Raw genomic sequence first — 25,924 nt, 5'->3', positions numbered from 1 at the left:
CACACCCCTTTCAGACATTTTTCTGTTACCTCATTCCAACAAAGGTTTATGTTTTCTACAGCATTCATGATATTGCAGTTTTTCAAAAACTCTCTTATTCATTGTTTCTCTTCTCCATCTATTTTTTTCAAACATCTGTCCAAATGTTCGCTGCTGGTAATGAGCCGTAAAATTTGATATAATGTCTTGATTCATTGGTTGGATTAAGGCAGTTGTGTTAGGCAGCAAGAAAACCACTTCGACTTGAATGCATGTTATTAAATCAGATAAATTCGTTGGATGGCTTGGAGCATTATCAATCAAAAGTAGTGCTCTTGATTCAAGGTTTTACATTTTACAGTAGTGTTTAAAAGACGGGCAAAAATGTTCAGTGTTCAGAAAAATTTTCGTAGTTATCCATGACTTTTTATTAGATTCCCAAATTTTGAAATCTCCGCTTGCATTACCACCTAGTAGAAGCGTTAAGCGTTCTTTCGCAGCTTTAAATACTGGTGCACGTTTTTCTTCATGGGATAGAAATGTTCATTTTGGCTATTTTTTTTTTTCGTAAAATAGGCCTGTTTCATCAACATTAAAAACCAATTCTGAAGGATAGTTTCCTCATTCAATTATTGTTTTTAATGTCACTGGGAATTCAGCCACCGCTTTTGTATCACCATTTGTGCTTCTCCTGTAATTTGTACCAGGGTTTCTTAAACTTTTTTCACTCGTGATCCCCCAGGACCCCACAATATTTACAAAACTTTTGTGGGACCCCATAAGCACTGTGCGAATTTGACACATGCGTGAGTGAAACTGTCAATTTTTTCACTTGCACTGTAATATACTATTGCAGTTTTAGGCCATTAATTTCTAATTTTAAGACATAGAACAATGTGAAAATTTTAAATAAGTAACAGACGAAATGACAGCGTCACATGCAAAGCAAGGAAAATGAACGTTTATATTATAAAAAAAATGCGTCAAAACCTTTTAGTTTTTTCTTTGTCTTTGTTGGCTTATCTTTATCTATTTTCAGATACACTGTGTAAAAATATTTGGTAATTGTAAAATTATTATAATAAGTTAAAGAAATATCAAAACTGCTAAAATTTTTGGCAACCCACAGTTAAAGAAACCCTGTATTAAACCATCCTCGACTTGTAAGGAAAGTTTCACTTGTGTCACTTGGCCTCAACCTGAATGTAATTAAAAATTCTTGCTTTTTCCATTAAAATAGGTTGGCTTAATGGCATATTGCGTTCAGTTTCCTTGTCATTTCATGTAGAAAGTTGTTTTTCCATTTCCTCTATTGTATTTTTTCTAGAACGGGTAATTCTAGTTGCAGAGCTTGTCGCAGTTGCCAATGACAATATTTTTTCTTTATTCATGGCCCATGATAAAAACTAAAAATCATAATATTTCTCACCATATCAATCATTATATAAATTTATACTTACAATAACGTCAATAAATGTTTGAAACGATAAAAATACATTCATATCACACCGCAGGAAAGAAGAAACACAGATAAACTGCTTCGGATATCGGGAAGCCTAACGCTGCATGCGATTTCGGGGAATCCCACAATTCAAATAAAAGAGCATTAAGTGGGGTCTTACTGTAAGTTAATAACCTCAATCATGCATTATAAATATTGAATTAGAGTTAATTTGAAATGGTCATTGTTCAGTGTGAAAATCTAGTTTTCTGGCAAAAATCTTCCAGTTTTTTAAGATTTCAAGTTTGGCAACTATAGTACAGTCAAAAGTCTTTAATCCGGACTCGTCGGGACTTCGGCGATTCCGGATTATCGATTTTTCCGGATTATAGATCATCAGTTTAAATCCGGTAAGATGGCATGCAGAAATTATAAAATAAAAAATATGAAACCGTAATTTATAAAATAATGAGCAATTATGATCTAAAGGGTATCAAAATTTACACAAAAAGAAGCTTAATATTTATTTGTTTGCTTTATTAAACATTTCTTTCAACATGCGCATGCATACCTTATGCATAGCCGAAATTAGAAAATTGCAACCAGAAAACTATTTGATTTGTATTCGTGATATTTATAATGATGAGGAATTTGATTTAAATCATATCAAAGACGGAGTACATCGAGATTAAATACTACATTTTGTAAGGAATTATAAGCCGAATAAAATAAAAACATCTGCTCTGAAGATAACGATAGTGCTGACAGATCAACTTCCAGTTCATCGTGCGGCGCGACGTCCCCGCACAGAGCAGCGTGAAATTGATAAACAGATTTCGGAACGGTTAGATAAACAAAGGATATACCTTTATCCATTTTTTGTAGCAATTCGTTTTTTGTTTGATGGATATCGAAACATACTTTCGTTTTCTAGATCCTTTGGGAGCTCCAGCATCGGAAATTCTATTTGACATAATCAAAAGTTCAAGCTTACTTTTATAAAATTGCTCTTACAGTCTGCAAAAAATAATAAGCCGGATCCAATTCGAAGATTAAGGAACAACGCAATTGTCAACGTTAACTGAAATAGATAATTAGATAATTTTAGCTTATGCCATCCGTTATACATTAAACGCGCACGAGAAAATGTATTCTGCGCTTGCGCAGACGCATATGCGCAGTCGTAAATGTCTTGCGCGCACACGTAAAGCGCCTATGAGTGAGTATGTGTCAACACGGCGCATGCGCAGAAAGATTTTAGCTTTGAGGTCCGGATTATAGATCATTCCGGATTATGGGTGCCCGAATTAACGACTTTCGACTGTATAAATCTTTTTCAGGGCTTCCTCCCCTCCCCACAGAAGTTTTTTTGCTCCTAAAGAAGTATCAACTCTAATTTGATAAAGTTAATCAAAATCAGTGCCACCTTAAAATTACTCTTTTACTGAAGTTGGCTAAAATCAAAAGAAAGCTAGCAACTTAATTCCTTACTTGATGACATTTCTCTATCTTTTGACAATTTATAAATTCAAATATCTCATTTGGCAACTTTATTGAGATAAAAAATACATTTTATAATATTTTGATCATATTAACTAAACATTAAGCAGTGTATTTTCCGTGTGTACATGTCCATACTTCAGCAATTTGATAACGATATCCAAATGATAACGTTAACCACAATCATGCTAAACAGTACTGAAGTACTATTCTAATTTTCTATGCATTTCAATATATTGCCTTATTTTTTAATTATTCATTACCTTATGAAATTTTAGCTAAATCGTATTCTTTCTTCCAGCCTATAAAAATGGAACAATATCCACTTTTGAAAAAAAGAACTTTAGCTGTGGTTCTGGAAAAACAGGTAATTTAATTTCTTTCTACAATTTTTACATTCAAAAATGATTAATTCATGTTGCAGAATGGCACATCTTTGTAAAATCAAGGTGAAAAAGGCATATTAAACTTTGTTTCAGCTCTTTGTGGATAGCTTGTTAGAGGCAAATGCACGTGAAGCATTTTAATTGTATTCCAATAAATAAGAGAACTTTGAAATCGGAAAATAAAACCTTCCGAACTTTTAAGAATGGAAGTATCCACAATTAAAATCAAACCTCAAATAAAATTTCCAAAGGAAGCAAAGTACAAAACAGCTAGAAATTTCTTGAAAATCGTCTGATCACAAAATGGCTAATTGTAAGGGAAATGTGTCAGTCTGAAATTAAAAATTTGACTAAAAAAGAAAGGAAAAAGGAAGCTTTTGCTTTGGTGTATATATTGAATAGAGCTTTTTCAGTGTTGAAGGTGATCTGACATGATGTTGTTTACGATATGTGTTTTTTGAATACAAGTCAGTTTTTCCTAGAAAGTTTTCCACAGAGGTATCCCTTCTCTTAGGTAAATTGTTCTATCATTTGCCTTAATCTATCAAGTAAATGTCTATAGAGGGATTATTGAAGGGTGTAAAACTAATAATTTTTCTTATAAAATTGCAAGTTTTAAAAAGTAGTTGGTAATCAAAGATCCAGTTAGTAATAAAGGAGTTGTGCAGGCATAAAATAATTAAGGATCATTAGCATGCTGTCACGTATGTCATATTCAAACTTAGGAATTTTTCTGGGGGGTTTTCTGTTTGCAGTAGGTTTTATTATTATTGTCATTAGTTTATTTTCTATACCTAAGCCGCCAGGTAAAGTAAATTTTTAGGTGTAGTTCTTTGATATAGCTGTTTTTATATCTGTAGAAATAATTTGAAGTCTCTGTAACAAATTATTCAACTGGCATTTATTCTTATTCTCTTTCTTTATTCTTATTTCTTATGCAACTTTAATGTTGTAAATGATATATGGCTGCTTTTATTTAATGAGATTTGCATCTACTTTATGATCTTGTTCTTTAGATTTTACTTTTCATTGTTATTTTATGTTAAGTCATAGGAATAGTTTTTTAGAAAAATAATTAATTATTTAAAAATGAAATTTACTTCCTAAATGATTCTTGCTAAAAAATATAAGTTTTAATGAAAGAAATTTCAGAATGGTTTCTTCTGATCAACTGAAGTGATTACTGTGATTTTGGAAAACAGTTCCCTTCTAGTTGACAGCTAAGACTATAGTACTCTCTAATCAGGCACAAAATATATCTAACATAGTGAAGTAAAAAATGTAATACTTTTTTAGAATTTTTCTTATAAAAGAGTTTTTAAATATTTTTATGAATCTGAGAATTTTTTGAGTTGTTAATTTTTTGTTTTTCTTACTGAAGCTACCACCCACAGAAACTCTGATTGTGAGTGAGTCGATTGACAATTCTACTAGAGGATCAAGTAAATCTAATGTTTCTTTGAGCACAAGTGCAAGAGAACTAAGTGAAAATGATGACTTGGTTTCAAGTTTAGTTTTAGATCCATATTTGAATTTTTCGACTCATAAGATGAATACTAGGTATGTATTTATTTTACAATTCTTTTAAAGTTTAGAAAACAGGGCATGCTGTCATAATGTGTATAAACAGGGTGCCCACTAAAGTCAGGTGCCATCCATTTAACTGGCAAACAGCTGCAGCTATATTCAGTCATAAAAATAGTGACTAAGTGTAATATAAGTAGCTGTGCTCTACTAAATGAGACTGCTTACAGCACTGCCCTGTGGAAAATGGTAGAGTTAGCATTCTAGTCTCGAAAATGGTACGAGATGGGAGGAAAAATTGAATTACCAAGTTCTAGAACATCGCAAATTAAGTACAAAAAACATCTTATGGATATGAATGTTAAAAACAGAATGCTGGAAATAGACATTTTTGTTTCTTCGTGATTTCCAAAACTGTGATGTCACAAAACTTGAATGAAAGGAGTGAAGATTAACTTTTGGGGGAAAAAGCGAGCCTTTCACAGCACAATTGAGAGGACTGTGATTCAAACCCCACAGGGTACATCCTTGTACTGATAGTCTTTATATGGAGATTGTGCACAGTCGTATCGTAAAATGCATCAACTCAAAGCGAATTGACCTTGGTGCGCATTATGCAAACCTGAGACAGTTCTAAAAGATGTCTTCTGGGGGACTCAGTATTGAAGTTCATGGTTGTGGAGCGATTTTCAAAAAATGATTGTTGTGAGAGTTTTACTTTATGATTTATGTGGGCTCAAGGCACAATCAGCAGTGTGGTTGTATCAGCAACTGTTTACTGTAGGCCCAATTCCTTGGCAAAAATTGTCCTACAAGTTGTGAAACATTTAAGGAAGACATGTTGTGTGACTAGCCGACTTCAGATCGGCTAAGGTAGGGTGAAAAGTATAACTGGAAGATGTATTATCATATGCCCTCACATATCTGAACAACAGCACAAGAGTGATAAGTGAAAAGCATGGCCTTTTAAAAAGTCACGTTTGGAAAATCCTAAATGAATTAGGTGCTCATCTCCATACTAGCCAGCATCTAATCAGGCACGTTTTCACAATGCAACTTCATTATGAACTAGGTAGAGGCCCAGCCAGCATTCTTTACAGATATAGCGTTAACCAGAGAGGCATGCTTTTTGTGGAATGAAATGTAGAATAGGCAGAATATCCATTACTGGGCATGGAAAATCCATCATGTTCTGCCAACGTCCGACATCAAGCATGGTTTTCGATTAATATTTTATATGGAATTTACAATAATAAGCTGATCGGCCCAATATTTTACCAGGGTACATTAACTGCTGCACGATATTTAGAACTTCTTCCAGATGCAACACCCGATTTTGAGAGCCAGCCATTGCTTCAAGTCTGGAATGGATGGTTCCAACATGACAGTGGCTCTGCACACAAGCCATCACCAATGAAACAGTACTTGATGGAGGAATTCGGAGAACAAATAATCAGGTATAGTGTAACCCCTCCATAAATACTGCACCACTTTCAACGATGTATTACAGATATTTGTGCACACGCGTCACTGGCTATGTTTCAATGTGTGCTGCATGAAGTTCTAACAAGGGTCTAGATGGGAAATTTTAACATCAAAAATAAAAGTTATCGTATGATAACTAGTCTGTTTTTTCTTTCTAAGATTGCTTTGTCACATCACAGTGTAGAAAATTATGAACAAACAAATGTGCATTTAAAACATTATGTTAATCCTTTCGCACCGAATATCATGCATACGTGCCAGCAAGAAATACACTTATTTCCTGACTGTCATATATTTGTGCCAGCATCCTGAAACATTTTGAAGATGTCTTGTATTCATTAATTTTGAACTGAAAATAGTTTAAGCATTCTGACTTTCAGTTTGATCGCATTCAGTGTATTGTTGGTGTCAGCTGTTGCAGGGGATGTGCTGTAATGTAAGCATAAAGAGCTCCTCTTTAACTCACCACATGGTATAAACATTCTCCTTTCTATATCGCTTTCCTTTTTTATTCTTTACTAGCCACTATGCAGCTAGCCTTTTAAGCCTTTTTCTGGCTTTTAAATGTACTGGAAAAATGTCTAAAGGAAACACCAAACATTAAATTTAAAAACTGCACAGAATTTCGCCATTCAGATTCAATAACCATGCAGTCATTACTTTCACCATTTCAAAAACATCCCCCTCTCCAATTCTTCCCCCTTCTTTAAAATAGTATCCTCCTTTGCATACTTTGTCAAGGTCATTGTAGTGTTGCATTCCAAACCTTTGCAAATAATTTTACTAGTAGCAGCACAAAGCAAATGATAGTATTCCAGAAGGGCTTATATATATATATATATATATATATATATACACACACACCCGCGGCAATTAAGGAATTAAAACTTCGAAATAATTTGAATAGTGCTTCTGAAAATTATTTCTCAAAGTAAGCAAATTTTTATATATTTTTTCATGTAAAGGGGCAAGATAATTAAACACTAATTTTAATATATGTGATAGCATAAGTAATAATCTAAAATAATACGAAACATTATGGCATTAAGATATAAAAACTTTTTTTGTTATTTCCCCCCTAAAGTTAGGTTTAGTGGACGCAAAACCCTCGTCCTGTGGGAGGACTTCTTTTGTCTCCCATCCGTCCTGAGGGAGTGTCTTAAACAAAGACACACTGTCTTGAAAAGTTTAACGTTCATGCTCACGTGGTATCTTTTCATACTAAATCTATGACTGTCTACAACTTTGTGATTCCTTTTTCCTCCTATCTTGTGCTGCTTTTTAGATAGGAACAGTAACTCCTTCATTTTGCACCAAGTAGCACTGTAAGTGGTCTCATCTAAGCAGCACATAACTGCAGCAGTTAGGCAGTTAAATGGCTGATACCAGACTTCAGTGGCCAGCATGTATGTATATATGTAAGGTATAGAATATGTAAAGCAAAGTTTCACATAATCCTTTTTATTCCTCATTTTAATTTGGATACGTCCTCTTTCTGTCCTAAAAATAGTGGCTATTTATAATATGTCAATCTAACCAGTGGATCATTTCAAAATTAATCCATATCATGTTTCCTTACATAACCTGCAATGCAGACACCTTTTATCCATTCATTTCAAGATTTCGATTAAGTAACTGAAGGTCCTTTGATTTTCCCCTCACTTCTGATGAATGCATAGTCACGCTTCTACTTTACTTGCTCCGTGGTAGGATGCTGTTCACGTACCTCTTTGTCTAGTATCCATTTTATGTCTTAAGATGTAAATTTCAAAGAATGGTACGAAGATGAGGTGCATATTGCAACTGTAATAATGATGTGTAATGACCCCTAATAATGATGCAGATATGCATCTAAAAAATTACTTCATTAACACATTAAAGGCGGGAGATCTTGACGAAAGTATGCTAGGTAAAACGGCGACCACCCCGCCTCGTTTATCGTCTTAGAGCAGACGATATTTTGTGTAATCGTAAAAAAAATTAGACTTAAAAAATTTTATTTAAACTCTTAAAACTACAAGAAATATTAAAAAAGAACTAAACACTAATTACAAAAAAAAATGTTTTAAAGTACATATTTATAAGAAGAATCTAGTAATTTTTATTAGTGTGATAACGTTGATAACACTCGCCACGATGAAGAGGTGCATTGCAAAACTCGCATTTGAAGCAAGTCAACTTTCTTTTTTAATGTGCCACGCAAACTGTGCAGTTTCGTCGAGCATATAAGCTTTTTGCCTTTATTTTCTATCCGAATTAATTTGTGCTTTTTGACGTGTATCAAAAGACGTTCAGGTGGATTAATTTTATATCATGGAGTACTTGGTGCCGAGTTCAATGTACATTGCTAAAAAAAAAATGAGGCAGTTCTATATCTCCCATTCTACTGGGCCGATTCACGAAATTCAAATTGCGCTCTTCATGTCTCGAAAGCGCGACTTAGGATATATATTAGATTTATATATAGCACTATTCTAACATAGGTATTTTGACACAAAATTGGACTTTTTCTGAAATAACATACCAATTTTTTACATATTTCGATTCTACGATTCAAATTATGCCTAAATATTAAATTTTGTAAAATTTGGTGCGAAATTTACGAAGAAATTCAACAATTTATCTTGGCGCTTTTTATTCAGTTCGCGCCAAAATTAGTTCACTTGGCGAACTTCTTAATATGTGGCAACCTATTTTCATTTCTATTTTTACGTAGTGCGTGAGAGGAAAAAAGACTCAATTGTTCCTTCTTTCAAATAATGTTCTTTATCTTATATTTTTAATTATAATTGTTATTAATTTTAAGCAATTTGTTTTTCTTTTTCGAATTTATTTTAATTGGTTACGTTGCATAGTTTGTTTCGAATAACTGTTTTAAAAATTTCTATTTACTCATTCGAACTGCGTAGTTTAAATCAAAGGCGCACCGTTTATTTTTTTTAAATAGTTTTCTTTATACTATATTTTTAGTCATAGTTACCGTTTTAGGTAATTTTTAAATTTTTAGACTTTTATTTTAATTGTTAGTGTTGCATTGTCTCTTCAAATAATTATTTTAAAATTTTCTATTTATTCATTCGAACTGAGCATTTTAAGTATATTTATTAATATAAATTTTCCAGAATTTGATTTTATTTATTTGAATAGCGTTTCTTTAGGAAGAATACTTTGTAACCCAGATTATGATGCATTTGAAAACTGCATATATTAAAAGAGAAAATACAGTAAAGCACACTTAACACGCCTTTCAATGTTCCGTTCAGAAAATATATATATATATAAATAAGAGAGATGTATAACCGACATTTTAACTTAGGATGACTTGCATACACTGCTTTAAACAGTTTTATCATTGCGCCCATTGCTTTACACAATTTTATCCTACATTTGGTTTCTTAAAATGTTATTCATATTTTAGTCAAATATTTTATTTTTGAAATCGCAAGAATCAAATATCATAAGATTAAAAAGTTTCAAATTAAAAAAAGTACAAATACTAAATTTTACGCAAAAATTTGTTTTTTTCTTCAGGCATTCTGCTTCAGTCTTGCTCTTTTTCTTTAGGCATTCTGCAAGTATATTAAAAAGTATCCAACTTTTCAAATATCTTGGTATTTCTGACAATCATTTTAAATAAAGTTTATCGCCTTCCATTTCATAAAGGCCTACAAATGGCCAAGCTGTAAAGTCGCTGAAAAGTCAACTGGTAGTTGACTTCGGGGTGCGAATCAAAGTAAATGGGCTGGTTGCATAGGTGTTTTCGTGGATTTTCTCATGTGTAGCGTGTATGCCAGCTGGTTTCCCTTAGAAATTTCTTAACAAAGCCATCCTTCCTTTTAGGCAGATAGCGCTGCTTTGCTGTAACTTAATAATCCAATTCAATCCATTTCATCAGAGCCTTTATCAGTCTTTAGAGGCTAAGCATTTTGAAGGTATGAGATAAAAGGAAAGACTGGTTTCATCAAGAGCTTTTGGTTTATTTAATCATGACAAAGCACATTGGGGCTATCTGCCTAAGGGAAGGGATGCCTTCGTGGAGAACTTTCTAAGGAAAACTGGCTCGTATACACGTTACACCTGGGGAAAACCACGAAAATGCCCATGCAGCCAGCCTGTTCGCGGGATTTGAACCTCGGACCGAACTACCAGTGTTCAGCGACGTTACCGCTCGCCCGCTGTTTCATCAGGAGGGGGGAAAAACGTCTTTAGGTGATATCCACATACATAACTGTATAAACTCCTGAATCTTCAAATAATTCGACTGAGAAATCTTGGGATTCTCCGTTTATGATACGATATGATGTTCTATAACATAATTTAAATTTATACAACCATATAGTCTAAAACCAGTCGCTCTTAACTTTAATCTGCAATGATATCGTTTTTGTCTTCTGTTAACACAAGCTCAATTGATGGTATTTGCTGGTGTACATGTCCAAGTGTTTTCTCTTTGAACACCTAAATTCTTTGAAGTGTCCTGAAAAAATCTTCAAAAGCGTCCAACTTTTTTAAACATCTTGGTATGTCTGACAGCCAAATGTCCCTGCAAATTTTTGCTTACTTTTCTTCCTAGTTATTTTCAGTACTCACACAAGAAAATTAAGATTTTTCGATTGCTAGATTTCCATAATTTTGCATTCTTGTCAATTTTTAAAAAATATCAATTACATGAATTGCATTTCAGCTGAAAATAGCTTTTCATATTCTAGTCATTTTAACTGTAAATAAAGTTTAAAGCGAAGTCCAAAGGATAAATATTTTAATTAAAAGATTTTTTGCTAAATGACAAAGAAATAAAACTGTCCAGCAGTATTTATTCTGAGGAATTCTGACCCGATTGTTATATCGACTGAAACAATCTAAATCATATTAAAGATCATGGTTTTTTATACAATCTATAATGCGAGAGAAAAATTAGCTTCTTAAAACATTCTTTCTAAGAAGATTAATATAAAAATTCATATTTATATATATATTTTTAAAGCTGGGACTTGAACCAAACTGTCAAACTTTTAAAGTTTAATTTACATGGGGGTTATAATTAAAGTTGCACTTTGAAGTCATAAAAGGAAAACTACCAGACCAAATGTTATCACACTTGGGAATTGTGTAAAGGAGGTTATGGGAATTTTATTTTCCGCGGGGGGAAAAAAAAAAAAAGAGTTCAAAAACTCAGCACCAGGGAAAAATGGCGCTGTATGCAATATTGTTAAATGAAATAAGACATGAAAACATCGGTTTAACATGTGTTTAATTGTTTCCAAAACATGTTACAAAGCATGTTTAATGTAGCGTCTAGCATTTTCCGAAAGCAAGTTATATCCTGTTCTGAATTCTCAACAGCAGCTCTTAGCATATCAGGAGGAATATTACAGACCAGTCGGTGTATAACATTTTTCATTTCTGCCAAATTGTTTAGATTATCACCATAAATAGTGCTTTTGAGATAACCCCATAGCTAAAAGTAACATAGGTTGAGGCGGGAAGAGGGGAAGTGTCGGCCTATAAGACGTTCATTCGTGAAATGTTGCCTAAATAACTGTGCGACACACGTGAGGTGGTGCCCAGCCCTGCATAAAAATCATAGTATCTAAAATGCCACGTTACTGCAGTTCATGTATCATGAAACATTTTAACATTGACTCTAAGCGATCTGCAATCACAGTGGTCCAGCTGTTGACTGCTATTCAGAGAAAAATTTTTCAGTTATGAAACTAGCTGTCATTCCTCACCAAGCAGTGTGGAATGACTGCTATGCAATCGAATGCAGTAGGAGAATGCAATGGAACAAGGTAGATAACATGAGGGATTTTTTTTTGGCCCAAATCGATTAAAAGAGTTTTGAATCAGTATCTTCATGTTTTAGGGCTGAAAAAATTACAAATTAGTGGTTTATAAGAAATCGATTTCCTGATTGCACGCACTTGTGCGAGTGATTTGCGATCTCATATTTTCTAATCGCTAATTCGTGGTTTTCACGGATGAATTTCTCCCTTGCACGATGGCGCACTCGACTTTTATGGAATTTAATGCAATGGTAATTTGCTCACTTCAAAGTTTCTTAAAGGTGCGTTCAGACATGGGCGTAAAGCGCATAGAGGCATAGTCATAAGGGCATAAAATACGGGAGATCCATTCACACCTGCAAGAACGAGGTGTAAGCTATGGCCAATGAGAGAAGCTAAATTCGAGGATGCGTGGAATGTCTACAACTTTCCCACGCTGTTCTCCCGCTTGATTGATTTCCCGCGTTCGCTCTGCTTTTTTTCGTTGTCATGGCTTTTTCTGCTCGCCACAAAGTTTTACTGGCTCAACAGAATGATCTTTTATCTGCCCTTCTCATTAGCCAAGAGGCAACGGAAGAAGGTAAAAAAACAAAAATAACGAAATGGTCTAGAGATATTTTTTTTGAAAGACCAATACTTGGTTGGCACATATATTTCTGTACAAAGCAGTATGGAATATTTCTGCATTGTACTGTAGTACTCTCTATACTATAAACATGCATATTTATATACTATATAAAACCAACCTTCGATTTTTATACATAATTTCTCTTAGGAGAAATATGATATTCTAAAGGTGCCTAATTAAAAAAAATCTTGAGGATAACTGACAGATAGCCTGTATATGACATTTTTCCATTTTGCAGGTATGAAAGCAGTTAAGCTAAAAACAGTACTTACAATACATTATTATTTTAAATTTTCAATCAAAAGGAACATGTTTCTCTGACAGTGAAACATGTGTGCTTAGCACTCCTTATTCACTGTCCCTGTCAATCACTATAGTAGTTTGCTGCACTACCAGTATCAATTATCACTAGTACTAGTATCCCACAACTGATCACAATGACCAGCAAACACAACTAGTGTACAATACTAGGAAACGTTCACCCAACAATGTATTTTATGCTCAATCATTAAATACATTTTGCTGTCTTTCCAGCTGTTTGTATACATCTATTTTTAATAATTTACATGTATAAACCACACCCCTGAATTTAATTTCAAGATATGCTGTCATTTCTATCAGAGGTGTAGCTAGGGTTTTCGGTGCCCGGGGACAACTGAAGATTTTGCGCCCCTTTTTCTGTGCCAAGAACTGAAAACATTTCATTCTAAAATTTCGTAAAATCAATTTCGTACTCCCTGAATGCTGCACGTGGGGACAGATGTTCCCCCTTGCCCCACCCTAGCTACGTCACTGATTTCTATTTACGACCAAATCTCAAAAGTAATTTCACATTGACAAATTTTAGGTACCCAAGTCTTCAAATACATCAAAATTATAAACATTCATACCTTATCCAGGAATTTCTACCAGAGAAATAGCATGAATTTAATGATCAAAACTCCATTCAAATGATAGTAATAAAGAGTGGATAATAATAACAAATACTATTCATTAAATTATAGTCCATGTTATGAATTATGTGTGCTATTTAGTTTCATTAAAAGTAAATTCTTTTCATGGAGAACGTAATTAAAAAAAAACAGAACAGAACTTCAACAGGAGACAAAACTGTCTAGACTGTTGTTTTAAGGATATTTCACTACATTTTTTCTTTCTTGGAATTCATAAGAGCATTTTCTCAAAAGATTAATCTTTTATTACTTATACAAAGCTTACACCATTGAATTGACTATTGTGACTATTCTTAAATAAGTGAAAATAATTTTTCTTTTTTTTTTTTTAAGTTATATTTTTACTGTTAAAAAAGAACAGCAGATTCTTGATATTGATTTGATGTTTTAGTAAAATTAATTCATGAAGTTTGTTTGGAAAGAAAATTAGCATTTGAAGCAAATAGCAATACAATATTTCCAGCTTTTTTAATAAATTTATTCTTAAATACAAAAATAATTAAACAGGAAAAAAAAATTATAGCAATAATTTAAAAAAATATTATAGACAGAAAGCAAGTAATAATAATAATTTACACAGAAAAAATAAAATTTTTGCAAGCATGCATTTTTTAAAGAATTTTCATAATAGAATGAAAAATATTGGATGGGATCAGTCATCTACAGGATCATACACAGCGTGCATAATCATGAGCTTAACTTTCGCTTTACGAGTTTCATCCATATTTTTCAATATAAAAAACTCATTAAAAAATGCATTAAAAACTCATTTAAAAATGCATGTCATCATTGTAGATTTCTTGCGAGATCAACTCTTTATTTCGTTCGGATACGATGTGTTCCATATTAAAAGAAACATCGCCTCTGATGTGACAACGAAATCGTCTAAAGAAAGCTGCTTCATTTTAGCTTCGCTCTGATTGGTCGACGCTTATCCCGAACTCGGTGTAAAGTTGAAAACTTGGAACCCTATGCCACGAGCCCTAAACCAGATTCTGTGACGTCGCAGTGACTGGTTGCCTTGGCAACGGAGCTCGGCTTTAACCACTTATGCCCTTTACGCCCCCGTCTGAACGGGGCCTAAGGGTATACAACATATTAAACCTGTGTACAAAAGGTTAAGTTAGATTCTAACCCATATTTCGTTTAACAATATTGCATAAGCGCCCTTTCCCCCTCCGGTGGTGAGGTTTTGAACTTTCTTTTTTCGCGGAAAATAAATTCCCATGACCTTGTTTACACGGTTACAAAGTTTGATAACATTGGATCCAGTAGTTTTCCTTTTATGACCGTTTCAAAGTGAAACTGTAATTATAACCACCCTGTATATTATTAAATTTTAATTTGAAGCTTTGCGTTTTATGTATACCATGTGTAAGAGTTTCGCTTTTATGGAAAAAATAAATCTAAGCAAATATACTTAGGATAATGGACCAAAACTGAAAAAATTTCCCCTCCTTCCGAAAATAAAATATTGAAACTTCGACCTTGAATTTATTGGATTATTGAAATATTCAATTTGACTTATCTTTTAAGTCTTAGTTCCGACAACTATTGCATCAAAAATTCCGAATTACTGAAGCTGAAGTAAAAGGTTTAGTATATGTTCACTGTATGTTAATAAAGTAATCAGAGTGTAATAAAAATATATTATAGAATTTACGCTGATCCAACTTTTTGTCTGAATGCACAGCATGTAATGGAAGAGAAGGCTTGTAGAGATCTGTTTTTGACATGCCTTTAAAAGTAGATGCCATATTCCTTTTGTCTCTTCAATGTCAAAAAACTTTCCTTTGAGAGGCAACTTTAGTATTTATGAAAGAAAAAAATTACAAGAAGACAAATTTGAAGAACATGCAGGACGATTGAGTACACATACTTATTTTCGGAATACAAGCGGTTCTCGGATTGGTTATTGAATAATGAAAAGATGCATTGTCATGCAATACAAAACATTTGGAGTACGTTTTCTGATTGATTAATGTAAGATTAAAAGCCATCTGCTTAATTCACAGCCATTTACAAGTCAACTACTCGGGCAATTGCAGAATCGTTTTGATTTTGAGCTTGTAAAACAAACCTAATGTCACTGGATTTAAACAATTCTTTAATCTTCCTAGAACATTCCTTCTTTGCTCATATTCCACGAATATTAAGTGAATACAATTACTGCAAAAGAAATTGAATATTAATTTGCACTACGGCTTGGTAGTTTACTAACGAGTTAACAAAACTTAAATTCTGCTTTTTGTGTCTAAGAATACAGCAGTATTTTAAATATTTACAAGTAAAATATTAAATTGGAGATTTAACTGAAGCCTAACCAGTTGCCTAGCATTTGAAGATTGTTAAATACTAATTGTTTGTTGTGAAGTCTAACCCAGACTGCATGGTTGGTTTTCATAGTTTTCTAGGTTCTCTTTACAAAGGTTCTCTATGAAAGCTTTTTAACCAAATAGCTGCCATGTTCTTTCTATGTTCAAATAACCAACTAACCTAGTTTAAGCGCGATTTCCAAGTGAAGTTACTAGCAAAACCCGAATATTCATTAAAAATCGTATAGCTTGCCGAAGTAACATGAAAGATAAGGCGCCAATAATTGAATTGCTGTTACGGTACGCTGTTTCTAAACTTAGATGATCATTCTTTAATTAAATATAATTGATTTGTAACTTCTACTAGAGCTGATGGTAAGAATTTGAGCGCAAATAAATAATAGCTTATCTTGATTAACCCATTAGCCGCTGGTGTTGCATTAACGCAATGGTCAAAATAAATGCATATATAAATATAATTACTTAAGATATTTTATACCATCAGATGATTTTGTGTAGGGAATATTATGATTATTTCTGTAAAAAAATATTTGCCTTCAACAATCATTTTGTTTATAATAATTAATCTCATACTTTAAGCAAGATTTTCAACCGCGTATTTTTGCTGAAAATATTTAACGAAAGAATTGCCGTCTTTATGAGTGATCTATGTTTAGTCAAGGTCACCATTTATCAGAACATTACATCAATCACATGTCTATATTTGTGTTGGGAAGGGAGGGAAAACAGGCGTTGCGTTGACGCAATGTCAGCAGGAAACGGGTAGTCAACCTCCTTTTTCACTCATTCCTTTCAATGTTCTGGTTGTTTAAAAATGCCTATAATGAGAAGAAGCCCTTACATTAGAAGAAGCCCTTCAAAGATTTTTTGATGAAGAAACACATGATGATAATATTACTAATGACCAAAATGAAACTGATATTGTTGTTAAAAGCAGTTATAGTCATACTAAAAAGCTTAAAAAGCAGAAGACTGAAATCTTGAAGTGGATAAAAAAGGAACTGTTAGTTATGTCTCAGGAAGAACATGAAGAAAGAGATAGAAGAGAAATTATAAAAGACAAAACACAAGGTAAAATTAGTGCACACATTTTCGATTTTCTTTTTGGTTTAGACATTTACTCTCTTCTCGTTGAACAGACAAATATATACGCTCAGAAAAAAAATGCCCAGAATTTATTGCATCTGAAGCCTATATGAGAAGATTTATTGGAATATTATTGCTACAGGTATCATTCTTTACCTCAAGAAAAAATGTATTGGTCTTTTGATAAGGACATTTCTGTTTCTGATGTACGAGAATCGATATCACGTTTGCAGTACAGGAATATGAAGCAGAATTTGCATTTGACAATACTGATAAATTATATGAGGTGAGATTGTATCTAAACTTACTAAATATCACCACTTTTTACTACTGAAACTTTTAGATTCCAGACGCAAGAATGCATTATTCTTTTTTCAAACTTCTATTGAGAGTGTAGAATTAGCCAGAAATAGATCAGCAACAGGAAGATCTAGTAGTAAATTCAGCATTCAAAAGCCATTGCATGGAGATGGTAGACATTTTATCGTAAAGTCCGTTGATAATAAAAGACTTTGTTTTAAAGAGTACCATAGCCAGACTGTTTATAGATGCAGAATATGTAATGAAGCTTTACATCATGACTGTAAACAAGCTTTTCATGCTTGAATCTTTCAAATGAGATAATCTGTATTTGTAAAAGAAATACAATGTATATTTTAATATTAAATTAATTACAAGTAAAGTGATTTGTAGGTTTATAAAACGTTATACAGCTAAAAAGTAATCCTGCGCTCCACTCAAAAGAAACATCACACGAGTACAATCCTATTCACTAAACATCCGTAGTCTTATTCCGCTGACGTTGCGCGAACGCAACACTCGCTTTTTCCACAGGTAAGAGCATTTTTTTATTTTCAATGTAAAGTTATGTTATAAATGCTTAATTTAATATTTATTATTTTCATGAGAAAAGAAACATTCCTTGTAGTTTTGGCGGTTAATGGGTTAATATAAAATTAGAAATATTTGCATTCAAAGTTTTTTGAAATATTTGCAATTACTTTATTAATAACCGTAATAATTACTTATTATATTACTGACGATTAGAATTCAGTTCTTGACAATTACATTCTAAATTAGAATTTTAAGGATATAATGAAAATATGCTACACATAAAAATGCATTTTAGGATAAAAAATGAGTTGATTTTTTATGTTTAAAAACTTCTTAAAATCATTTAATAAACATCGTACCAACGTTGTTAATTTAATTATTCTTACTTGTCCACAGAACCTGCTGACTTATCCAGCCATTAAGTAGCTGCAGATCATTTCTACATAACCATTGAACTGCCATTAATTCGGTCTCTAGAGGGTTGTATGTTTATATCATAATTTGACTTTTATAAAAATGATTATTCTAAATCTTATGTTTCTATAAAAATATACTGTATTTTAAAAATATGGATGATAGTATCAGCCGCTCTTTCAGCCACTTCATAAGCAATAGCTTGTTTAGAAATAAATTATGCAGTTAATGTCATAAAATATTTTCGTAAAATTCAAATAGACATCAAACAAAAGTTCTCAGTTTTAGACAATTCAATTTAAACTAAGTTAAAGTAAAGTAGCAGACGATAAAATGCTGAAGATAAAAATTTACTCTTACAAATATTTTTTTTTAAAAAAGGAAAAAAGAGAGAAATTTAAAAAAATAGGTAAAAATTTGAATAATATCATCTATAATTAAAAAAAAAAAGCTTTTCATATAGTATTAATAAATATTTGTTACGCATCATTGAGGGAAAAAATTTCATATAATTAATTCTCCGTAAAATTTTACTTGAAATTTAAGGTTAAAAATAGCTGTGGCAATTCACGGTAACAAAAATCCATAAACCACATTTGGCGTTATTATCGTTCAAAAAAAAAAAAAAAAAAAAGTCAAATTTCAAAATGCAAAAATATGTAAATTCGTGTGTATCTTAGTAAATTTTGAATAAAAAAGTCTAATTTTTTGCAGGTATGCTTAGAAATAAACCTACTTTAAGGTAAAAATTTTATGTGTTATAATTCAAAATTTTTTTAGAAAAATTTATAAAAATTATTTTAATGAATTTAAAAAATAAAACACAAAAAATAGGTAAATTTTATTTGGAATGAAAATAAATTTCGAAATGTGAAAGGGAAAATAATAAAAGTTTAATAAAAAGAGAGATATGAATAAATATTTGCCAAATTCAATTAACATTAAGGAGCTAATATTTTAAAAACTACTCGTACGATTTTTACAAAACTTTGTATTCTGGCATAATTTGAGTCGTAGAATTGAAATATGGAAAAAAATTGGTATGTTATTTCAGAAAAAGTCCGATTTTGTGTCGAAATACCTATGTTAGAATAGTGCTATATATATATATCTAATATATATCCTATGTTGTGCTTTCGAGACATGAAAAAAGCAGTTTGAATTTTGTCAATCAGCCCAGTAGAACAGGAGATATAACACTGTGCCATTTTTTTTTTTTTTTTTTTTTTTTTTTTATTGAGCAGTGTACCAGGTTGTGGCTCTTCAATGTCTATCAAATCGTCTGCATATATATCTTTGTTTTCACGTGAAACCATATTGAAAGATTTCAAAATTTACTGTAAGTAGAATTTGAACAACCGAACAGCTTCAAACCTCAAAACATACTAAATACAAATGTAAAGTGGCGCATGGATTGCTCAATGTGGTTGCAAACCGTACGAATACGACTCTCGCCTTTAAGCTACAGTCAACATAATCGTAGTACTACGACTCCCGCCTTTAAGCTACAGTCGAGATAAATCGTAGTACTACGACTCGCGCCTTTAAGCTACAGTCGAGATGAATCGTAGTACTATGACTCCCGCCTGTAAGCTACAGTTGAGGTAAATCATAATACTATGACTCCCGCCTTTAATGTGTTAAGAAGTAATTTTTTTGCTGAATTACAGAAGCCTCCAAATCTATTTACAGTTTAAGTTGTATAATATAAACTCGACAGTATAAATAGGCAGTGTGCTTCATATTTGAATTATTATATTATTCAAAGTTTGCAATAAAATGCTGAGTATGTGAAAATTGAGAACTACAGATCATGCTGCTCTAAATTTGCTCAGTTTCTGAATTGATGAATTGTTTAGGCAGAAGGTGGAAGTTGTCGTGAATTATTTTAAGCATGCACTTTGCTATTTGCAGAAGGTAGTTGCAAAGTTATATTCAGTAGCAAAATTTTGCACTACAGTTAACATTTTGTTTATCGTTATGTTTGTTTACATTTCATCCAGGCCAAAGGCAGCATGTCGTCAGCAAGGTATTCATGTACTTTGGCAAATTGTTAAATATATGTAATGGCATTTTAATTATTTTATCAGAGTATAAGGTAAGGTTATTTTATACTGTGTGTGAATAAAAGAAAAAAAGTTTTTAAGGCGGTAACTAGAAATAATATTAGTATACTTATTCATTTATCAGTTCTTTTCCAAGCCCTCCCATTCAGCAATGGTATCTATTGCATAGTTTTACTTTCATGAGTTTCAACAGGTATAATTAATAAAAGAGGATAGGAATATGAGAATAAATTCAGTGCATAAGGGGAATTTTACATTATTCAGGACGGTACACCTACCATATCTTCGACAAAGTGAGCCTAAGAAGGATACGCTCTAACCATTACTTGGTCCAAGCCTTATCTAATCATGGGAAATTCCCAGCCTACGACCAGAGATTTCTGAACCGCCAAGTAAAATGCACCTGCGGTACTCCAGGACCTCAAGCAGACGCGCTTCATTACATCTTTAATTGTCAGCTGATGAAAGACCACTGGAGAAGACACTTTCCTAACAACATCAGAGATCTCCCGTTAGCCACCTTAGTCGCAGACTTCTACCTGGCAAAGGGGTTCATTAACATAATCATCAGTGTGAACACAAGGATGGACGTCATAGTTGAAGCATGATGTAACAGGTCTGTGAACCTGTTCAAGGCCAAGCAGTAGGACATGACCTACACCATAATGTAAATAGTATTGCAAATAGTGTCCAAACTAATGTAATAACTAACCCTCAAACAACGGACACAGTTGACAAAGTCTTATACTAACCCATCTAGATGTATGCAACGTGTTTTGTATGGTATTGTTATATTAAATAAAGGACAGTAAGTCCACACAAAACAGTAATAGGTGGCCTAACTGCCTAGATTACTAGTGCAACGATCAGGATGATTTCAAGCCCAGTAGTGCCATCTCTTTGAAATGGCGTAGCCGGTTAGTGTCACAAGCACTAGTTTACATTATTCAGTGTTTAATTTCGCTAAGGTTTTTCACGTAAGTGTTGCAGGTACAAGAAACAAATTGATTCTGTAATATCAGGAGCAAATGGAAGGAGTTAAGATGGTAAAGTAAGTTCTGATTTTTCCTGGCATAAAAAAAATGAAAGCAGTTACTATGTAAAAGTAAAAAATGCCATAAACAAAAAAGGTCATACAGTCTTAATAACAAATAAAATTTGAACAAATGTGCTAGCAGCATAGTATAACACTATCATATGCTTAAGACACAATAACACGCCGAATAAATACTAGTTCAGAAATCAAACAACAAAAATCAGCGTTATATTTACAAAGTTTTCACAGGACTAGTTTCGATGGTTTTACCGAACCACCATCTTCAGCTGCAAAACCGCAAATGAACAAGATAGGAAATAATGATTAGATAAGATAAGAAAGCCTGGACAAGAATAAGCAAGTGGCGCCATCTGTTGGTAAAACCAGAACTAAAACACAATTTCTTTAAAGGCCGAAGGCAAATTTGGATTGGAATTAGGATCGTTAACTAGAACAGAAAGATTTTTATGAATGTGAAATGCCTCTAGAAAATCCAGTTCTCCAATGGAAGATGTTTTTTGAATAATTTTGGCAGCAGAAAAACTGAAAGTGTGGTTTTCGGACCAACAATGTTGAGCAACAGAAGACTTCTGTGTTTCCTTTTTTCTAACATATGCCTCATGTTCCTTGACGCGAAATTTTAAGGCTCTCTTAGTTTGGCCAATGTAAATTAAACCACACTGGCAAGGAATCCTATAAATACCCCAGGAATTCATATCCGGAATGGGGTCCTTGAGTATGGAACTCGGAATTTTATTGATGGGAGAATAAACAACCCGAAAGTTAAATTTCTGCAAAATATGTGCAACTTTATAGCTAATTGATGGAAAGAAGGGAATGACAACAGAATTTTTATAATCTCCTAAAACAAGATTGTGCCTTTTAGTGTGTTGAGATGAGAATTTTTTAACTGCTTGATTAATAATGTTGGGTGGAAAGCCCCTGTCCATAGCTATTGCTTTTAAATACCTTAGTTCTTCATCAAGGGCTAGTTTGGAGGAGCAAACTTGAAGAGCACGGAAAACATAAGAATAAAATGAAGCTAACTTTTGTTTAGTCGGATGACATGATTTAAAGTGTGGTGGAAGGCAAACCGATGAAGGTTTACGGTAAACCGTAGTACTGAAGTTGGATGTGTTACGTGTGACCAGAATGTCGAGAAACGGAAGAGAATTGCAGGATCAATAGAATTCATTGTTGAAAGAACTTTATTTAAATCATCTTTATTACCTTCAAACAGAGTAAAAGTATCGTCTACGTAGCGGAACCATGCCGGGAAGTTTAAAGTTTCAAACAATTTTGATTCATAATAATGCATGTAGATATCAGCCAGGATGGGACTGAGGGGGCTTCCCATGGCTAATCCCTCAGTTTGCTTGTAATATTTATTTTGGAAAACAAAATGTGTTTGTTTCAAACAGAGTTGAGTGAGAGAAATTAGCTCATCAATTTCGATGCAAGAATTTATTCTAGTATTTATGCTAGTATTTATTCGGCGTGTTATTGTGTCTTAATTATAGAAGCCCCAAACAGGCTTACTTTTTGCTTTCTTTTTTGCACGTGGTGTGGCCGCCATTTTGTGATTGCATGAGTTTCGGTAAGTACTTTTTTGCAATTTTCAAGTTATGTTTATATTTTGTATATTTGGATATTGTGCTTTGCTTGTCTGATTTCATGCATTTTGCTTACAAACGTTTTGTTTTCTATTAATTTCAGTGAGGGATTTTTCTGGTGTTTTGTGTGTGCTTTATTATTGTTTAGTTAATTTAGTTTGATTTTCTGTATTGTTTATCATGCCTTCATCCGTTAATCGTTTCACTAAATTACGCCTGAAACGGCAAAAATTCCTGAATCATCTTGACTTTTTACTTAAATGTAAATGTAGAAAATTGATCCCCAATTTTATTCAAATCAAATCTAATCAAAAACCTTCGAGTCGCGTTTCAAGAATTCTGTTAAATTGCAAGCTTGCCTTACTTCGGTCCGTCATAAGGGATATACGTCAACAATTGTCCAAAATTGAACATGAACTCTATAAGCTTCATCTGGAACTCGCTAAATCATATCCAAAATTCACTGCCCTTGAACAAAAGTCTTGGTCTAGAAAGGAGAATGCAGTTAACCGTCATGAAAACACCCTTGCAGTTAAATTCGAAAAACTTCTTTTACAATCTTCCAGTTCAAGTAGTTTAAAAAATCTTCCCATTGTAAACATCAAGCCAATAGTTAATATTTCTAATGTTAGTCTTTCAGAAGAACAAGAGAGAATTCTAAAATATAATTTTAACTTCTCACAAACCTGTAAACCCTCGATTCCAAAGATTTTAGCTCCTATCGAAAAAGCTTTCAAGTTCAGTAAAGTTTCAGATTCACAGAAAGAAATGATTAGGCATCTTATCGCTCATAATGTGAAATTCAATAATAAACCTTTGAAACCAAATCTAACTGCGAGAGAAAGAGCTACATTACGTGAAATTCATTCTAGCCCGGATATTATTATTTCAAAGGCCGACAAAGGTGGCCAGATAGTCATCATGGATAGGAACACTTACATCGATGGTGTCACTAAACTCTTAAACGAAGGACCATATAATCCGATCCCTAAAGATCCTTCGCCTTCGGATTTGTCAAAAATAAAAACTGCGATCAAATCTTCGCAAATCATTTCAGCCAACTTAAAACATTCACTTATCCCATCTGTTGCGAATTGTGCCAGATTATATGCTCTTCCCAAAATTCATAAAAGTGGTATTCCTTTCCGCCCTATTGTATCAAATTTAGGTACTGCCTCGTATCCATTAGCTAAATATTTAGTTTCTAGATTTTCAACTCTATTAGACAATAACATTTACACCATAAAAAATTCAATAGAGTTTGTAAAAAAAGTTAAAAACATTTCTCCTAGTAATTTACTCATGGTTTCTTTTGATGTAAAATCATTATTCACCAATGTCCCAGTGGAGGGTGCATTAAGATGTCTAGAAACCAGACTTCGCGAATTTCATTTCTCTTGCATCGAAATTGATGAGCTAATTTCTCTCACTCAACTCTGTTTGAAACAAACACATTTTGTTTTCCAAAATAAATATTACAAGCAAACTGAGGGATTAGCCATGGGAAGCCCTCTCAGTCCCATCCTGGCTGATATCTACATGCATTATTATGAATCAAAATTGTTTGAAACTTTAAACTTCCCGGCATGGTTCCGCTACGTAGACGATACTTTTACTCTGTTTGAAGGTAATAAAGATGATTTAAATAAAGTTCTTTCAACAATGAATTCTATTGATCCTGCAATTCTCTTCCGTTTCTCGACATTCTGGTCACACATAACACATCCAACTTCAGTACTACGGTTTACCCTAAACCTTCATCGGTTTGCCTTCCACCACACTTTAAATCATGTCATCCGACTAAACAAAAGTTAGCTTCATTTTATTCCTATGTTTTCCGTGCTCTTCAAGTTTGCTCCTCCAAACTAGCCCTTGATGAAGAACTAAATTATTTAAAAGCAATAGCTATTGACAGGGGCTATTCACCCAACATTATTAATCAAGCAGTTAAAAAATTCTCATCTCAACACACTAAAAGGCACAATCTTGTTTTAGGAGATTATAAAAATTCTGTTGTCATTCCCTTCTTTCCATCAATTAGCTATAAAGTTGCACATATTTTGCAGAAATTTAACTTTCGGGTTGTTTATTCTCCCATCAATAAAATTCCGAGTTCCATACTCAAGGACCCCATTCCGGATATGAATTCCTGGGGTATTTATAGGATTCCTTGCCAGTGTGGTTTAATTTACATTGGCCAAACTAAGAGAGCCTTAAAATTTCGCGTCAAGGAACATGAGGCATATGTTAGAAAAAAGGAAACACAGAAGTCTTCTGTTGCTCAACATTGTTGGTCCGAAAACCACACTTTCAGTTTTTCTGCTGCCAAAATTATTCAAAAAACATCTTCCATTGGAGAACTGGATTTTCTAGAGGCATTTCACATTCATAAAAATCTTTCTGTTCTAGTTAACGATCCTAATTCCAATCCAAATTTGCCTTCGGCCTTTAAAGAAATTGTGTTTTAGTTCTGGTTTTACTAACAGATGGCGCCACTTGCTTATTCTTGTCCAGGCTTTCTTATCTTATCTAATCATTATTTCCTATCTTGTTCATTTGCGGTTTTGCAGCTGAAGATGGTGGTTCGGTAAAACCATTGAAACTAGTCCTGTGAAAACTTTGTAAATATAACGCTGATTTTTGTTGTTTGATTTCTGAACTACTATCATATGCTGCTTATATTGCTCTGTAAAAATATGGGAATATTAACTCCAAATTAGGGAAATTCATTCTAGTGAATTAAAGATAGAATGTAAGCTAATGGTTTTAACATATCAAATATGTGTTTAGTTGTACTGAAGACTTAAAAAAGTACTAAATTGTGATTAAGATCCTCAAGCCATGAAATTGTTTTTAA

At 33.0% G+C, this 25,924-nt stretch overlaps 1 protein-coding gene across 3 annotated transcripts in view; it reads left to right on the top strand.

The window, feature by feature from the left end:
- The window catches only part of LOC118193236 (uncharacterized), a 144,393-nt gene that overhangs the window by 45,333 nt on the left and 73,136 nt on the right, over window positions 1–25,924 (top strand). For all 3 annotated transcript variants that reach the window (XM_085808613.1, XM_085808612.1, XM_085808614.1), the window contains exons 2-3: window positions 3,222–3,287; window positions 4,688–4,866. In XM_085808613.1, the coding sequence (XP_085664739.1) occupies window positions 3,231–3,287; window positions 4,688–4,866 (236 nt within the window). In that variant the 5' untranslated portion in view covers window positions 3,222–3,230. The remainder of the gene's footprint in view (window positions 1–3,221; window positions 3,288–4,687; window positions 4,867–25,924) is intronic.

The sequence above is a fragment of the Stegodyphus dumicola genome, chromosome X1 (assembly GCF_044657685.1).
Source record: "Stegodyphus dumicola isolate Sdum_Otavi_A_Nest chromosome X1, ASM4465768v1".
NCBI lineage: Eukaryota > Metazoa > Arthropoda > Arachnida > Araneae > Eresidae > Stegodyphus > Stegodyphus dumicola.
Note: the sequence above shows the minus strand (reverse complement) of the source record. Positions and strands in the feature narration are given on the sequence as shown.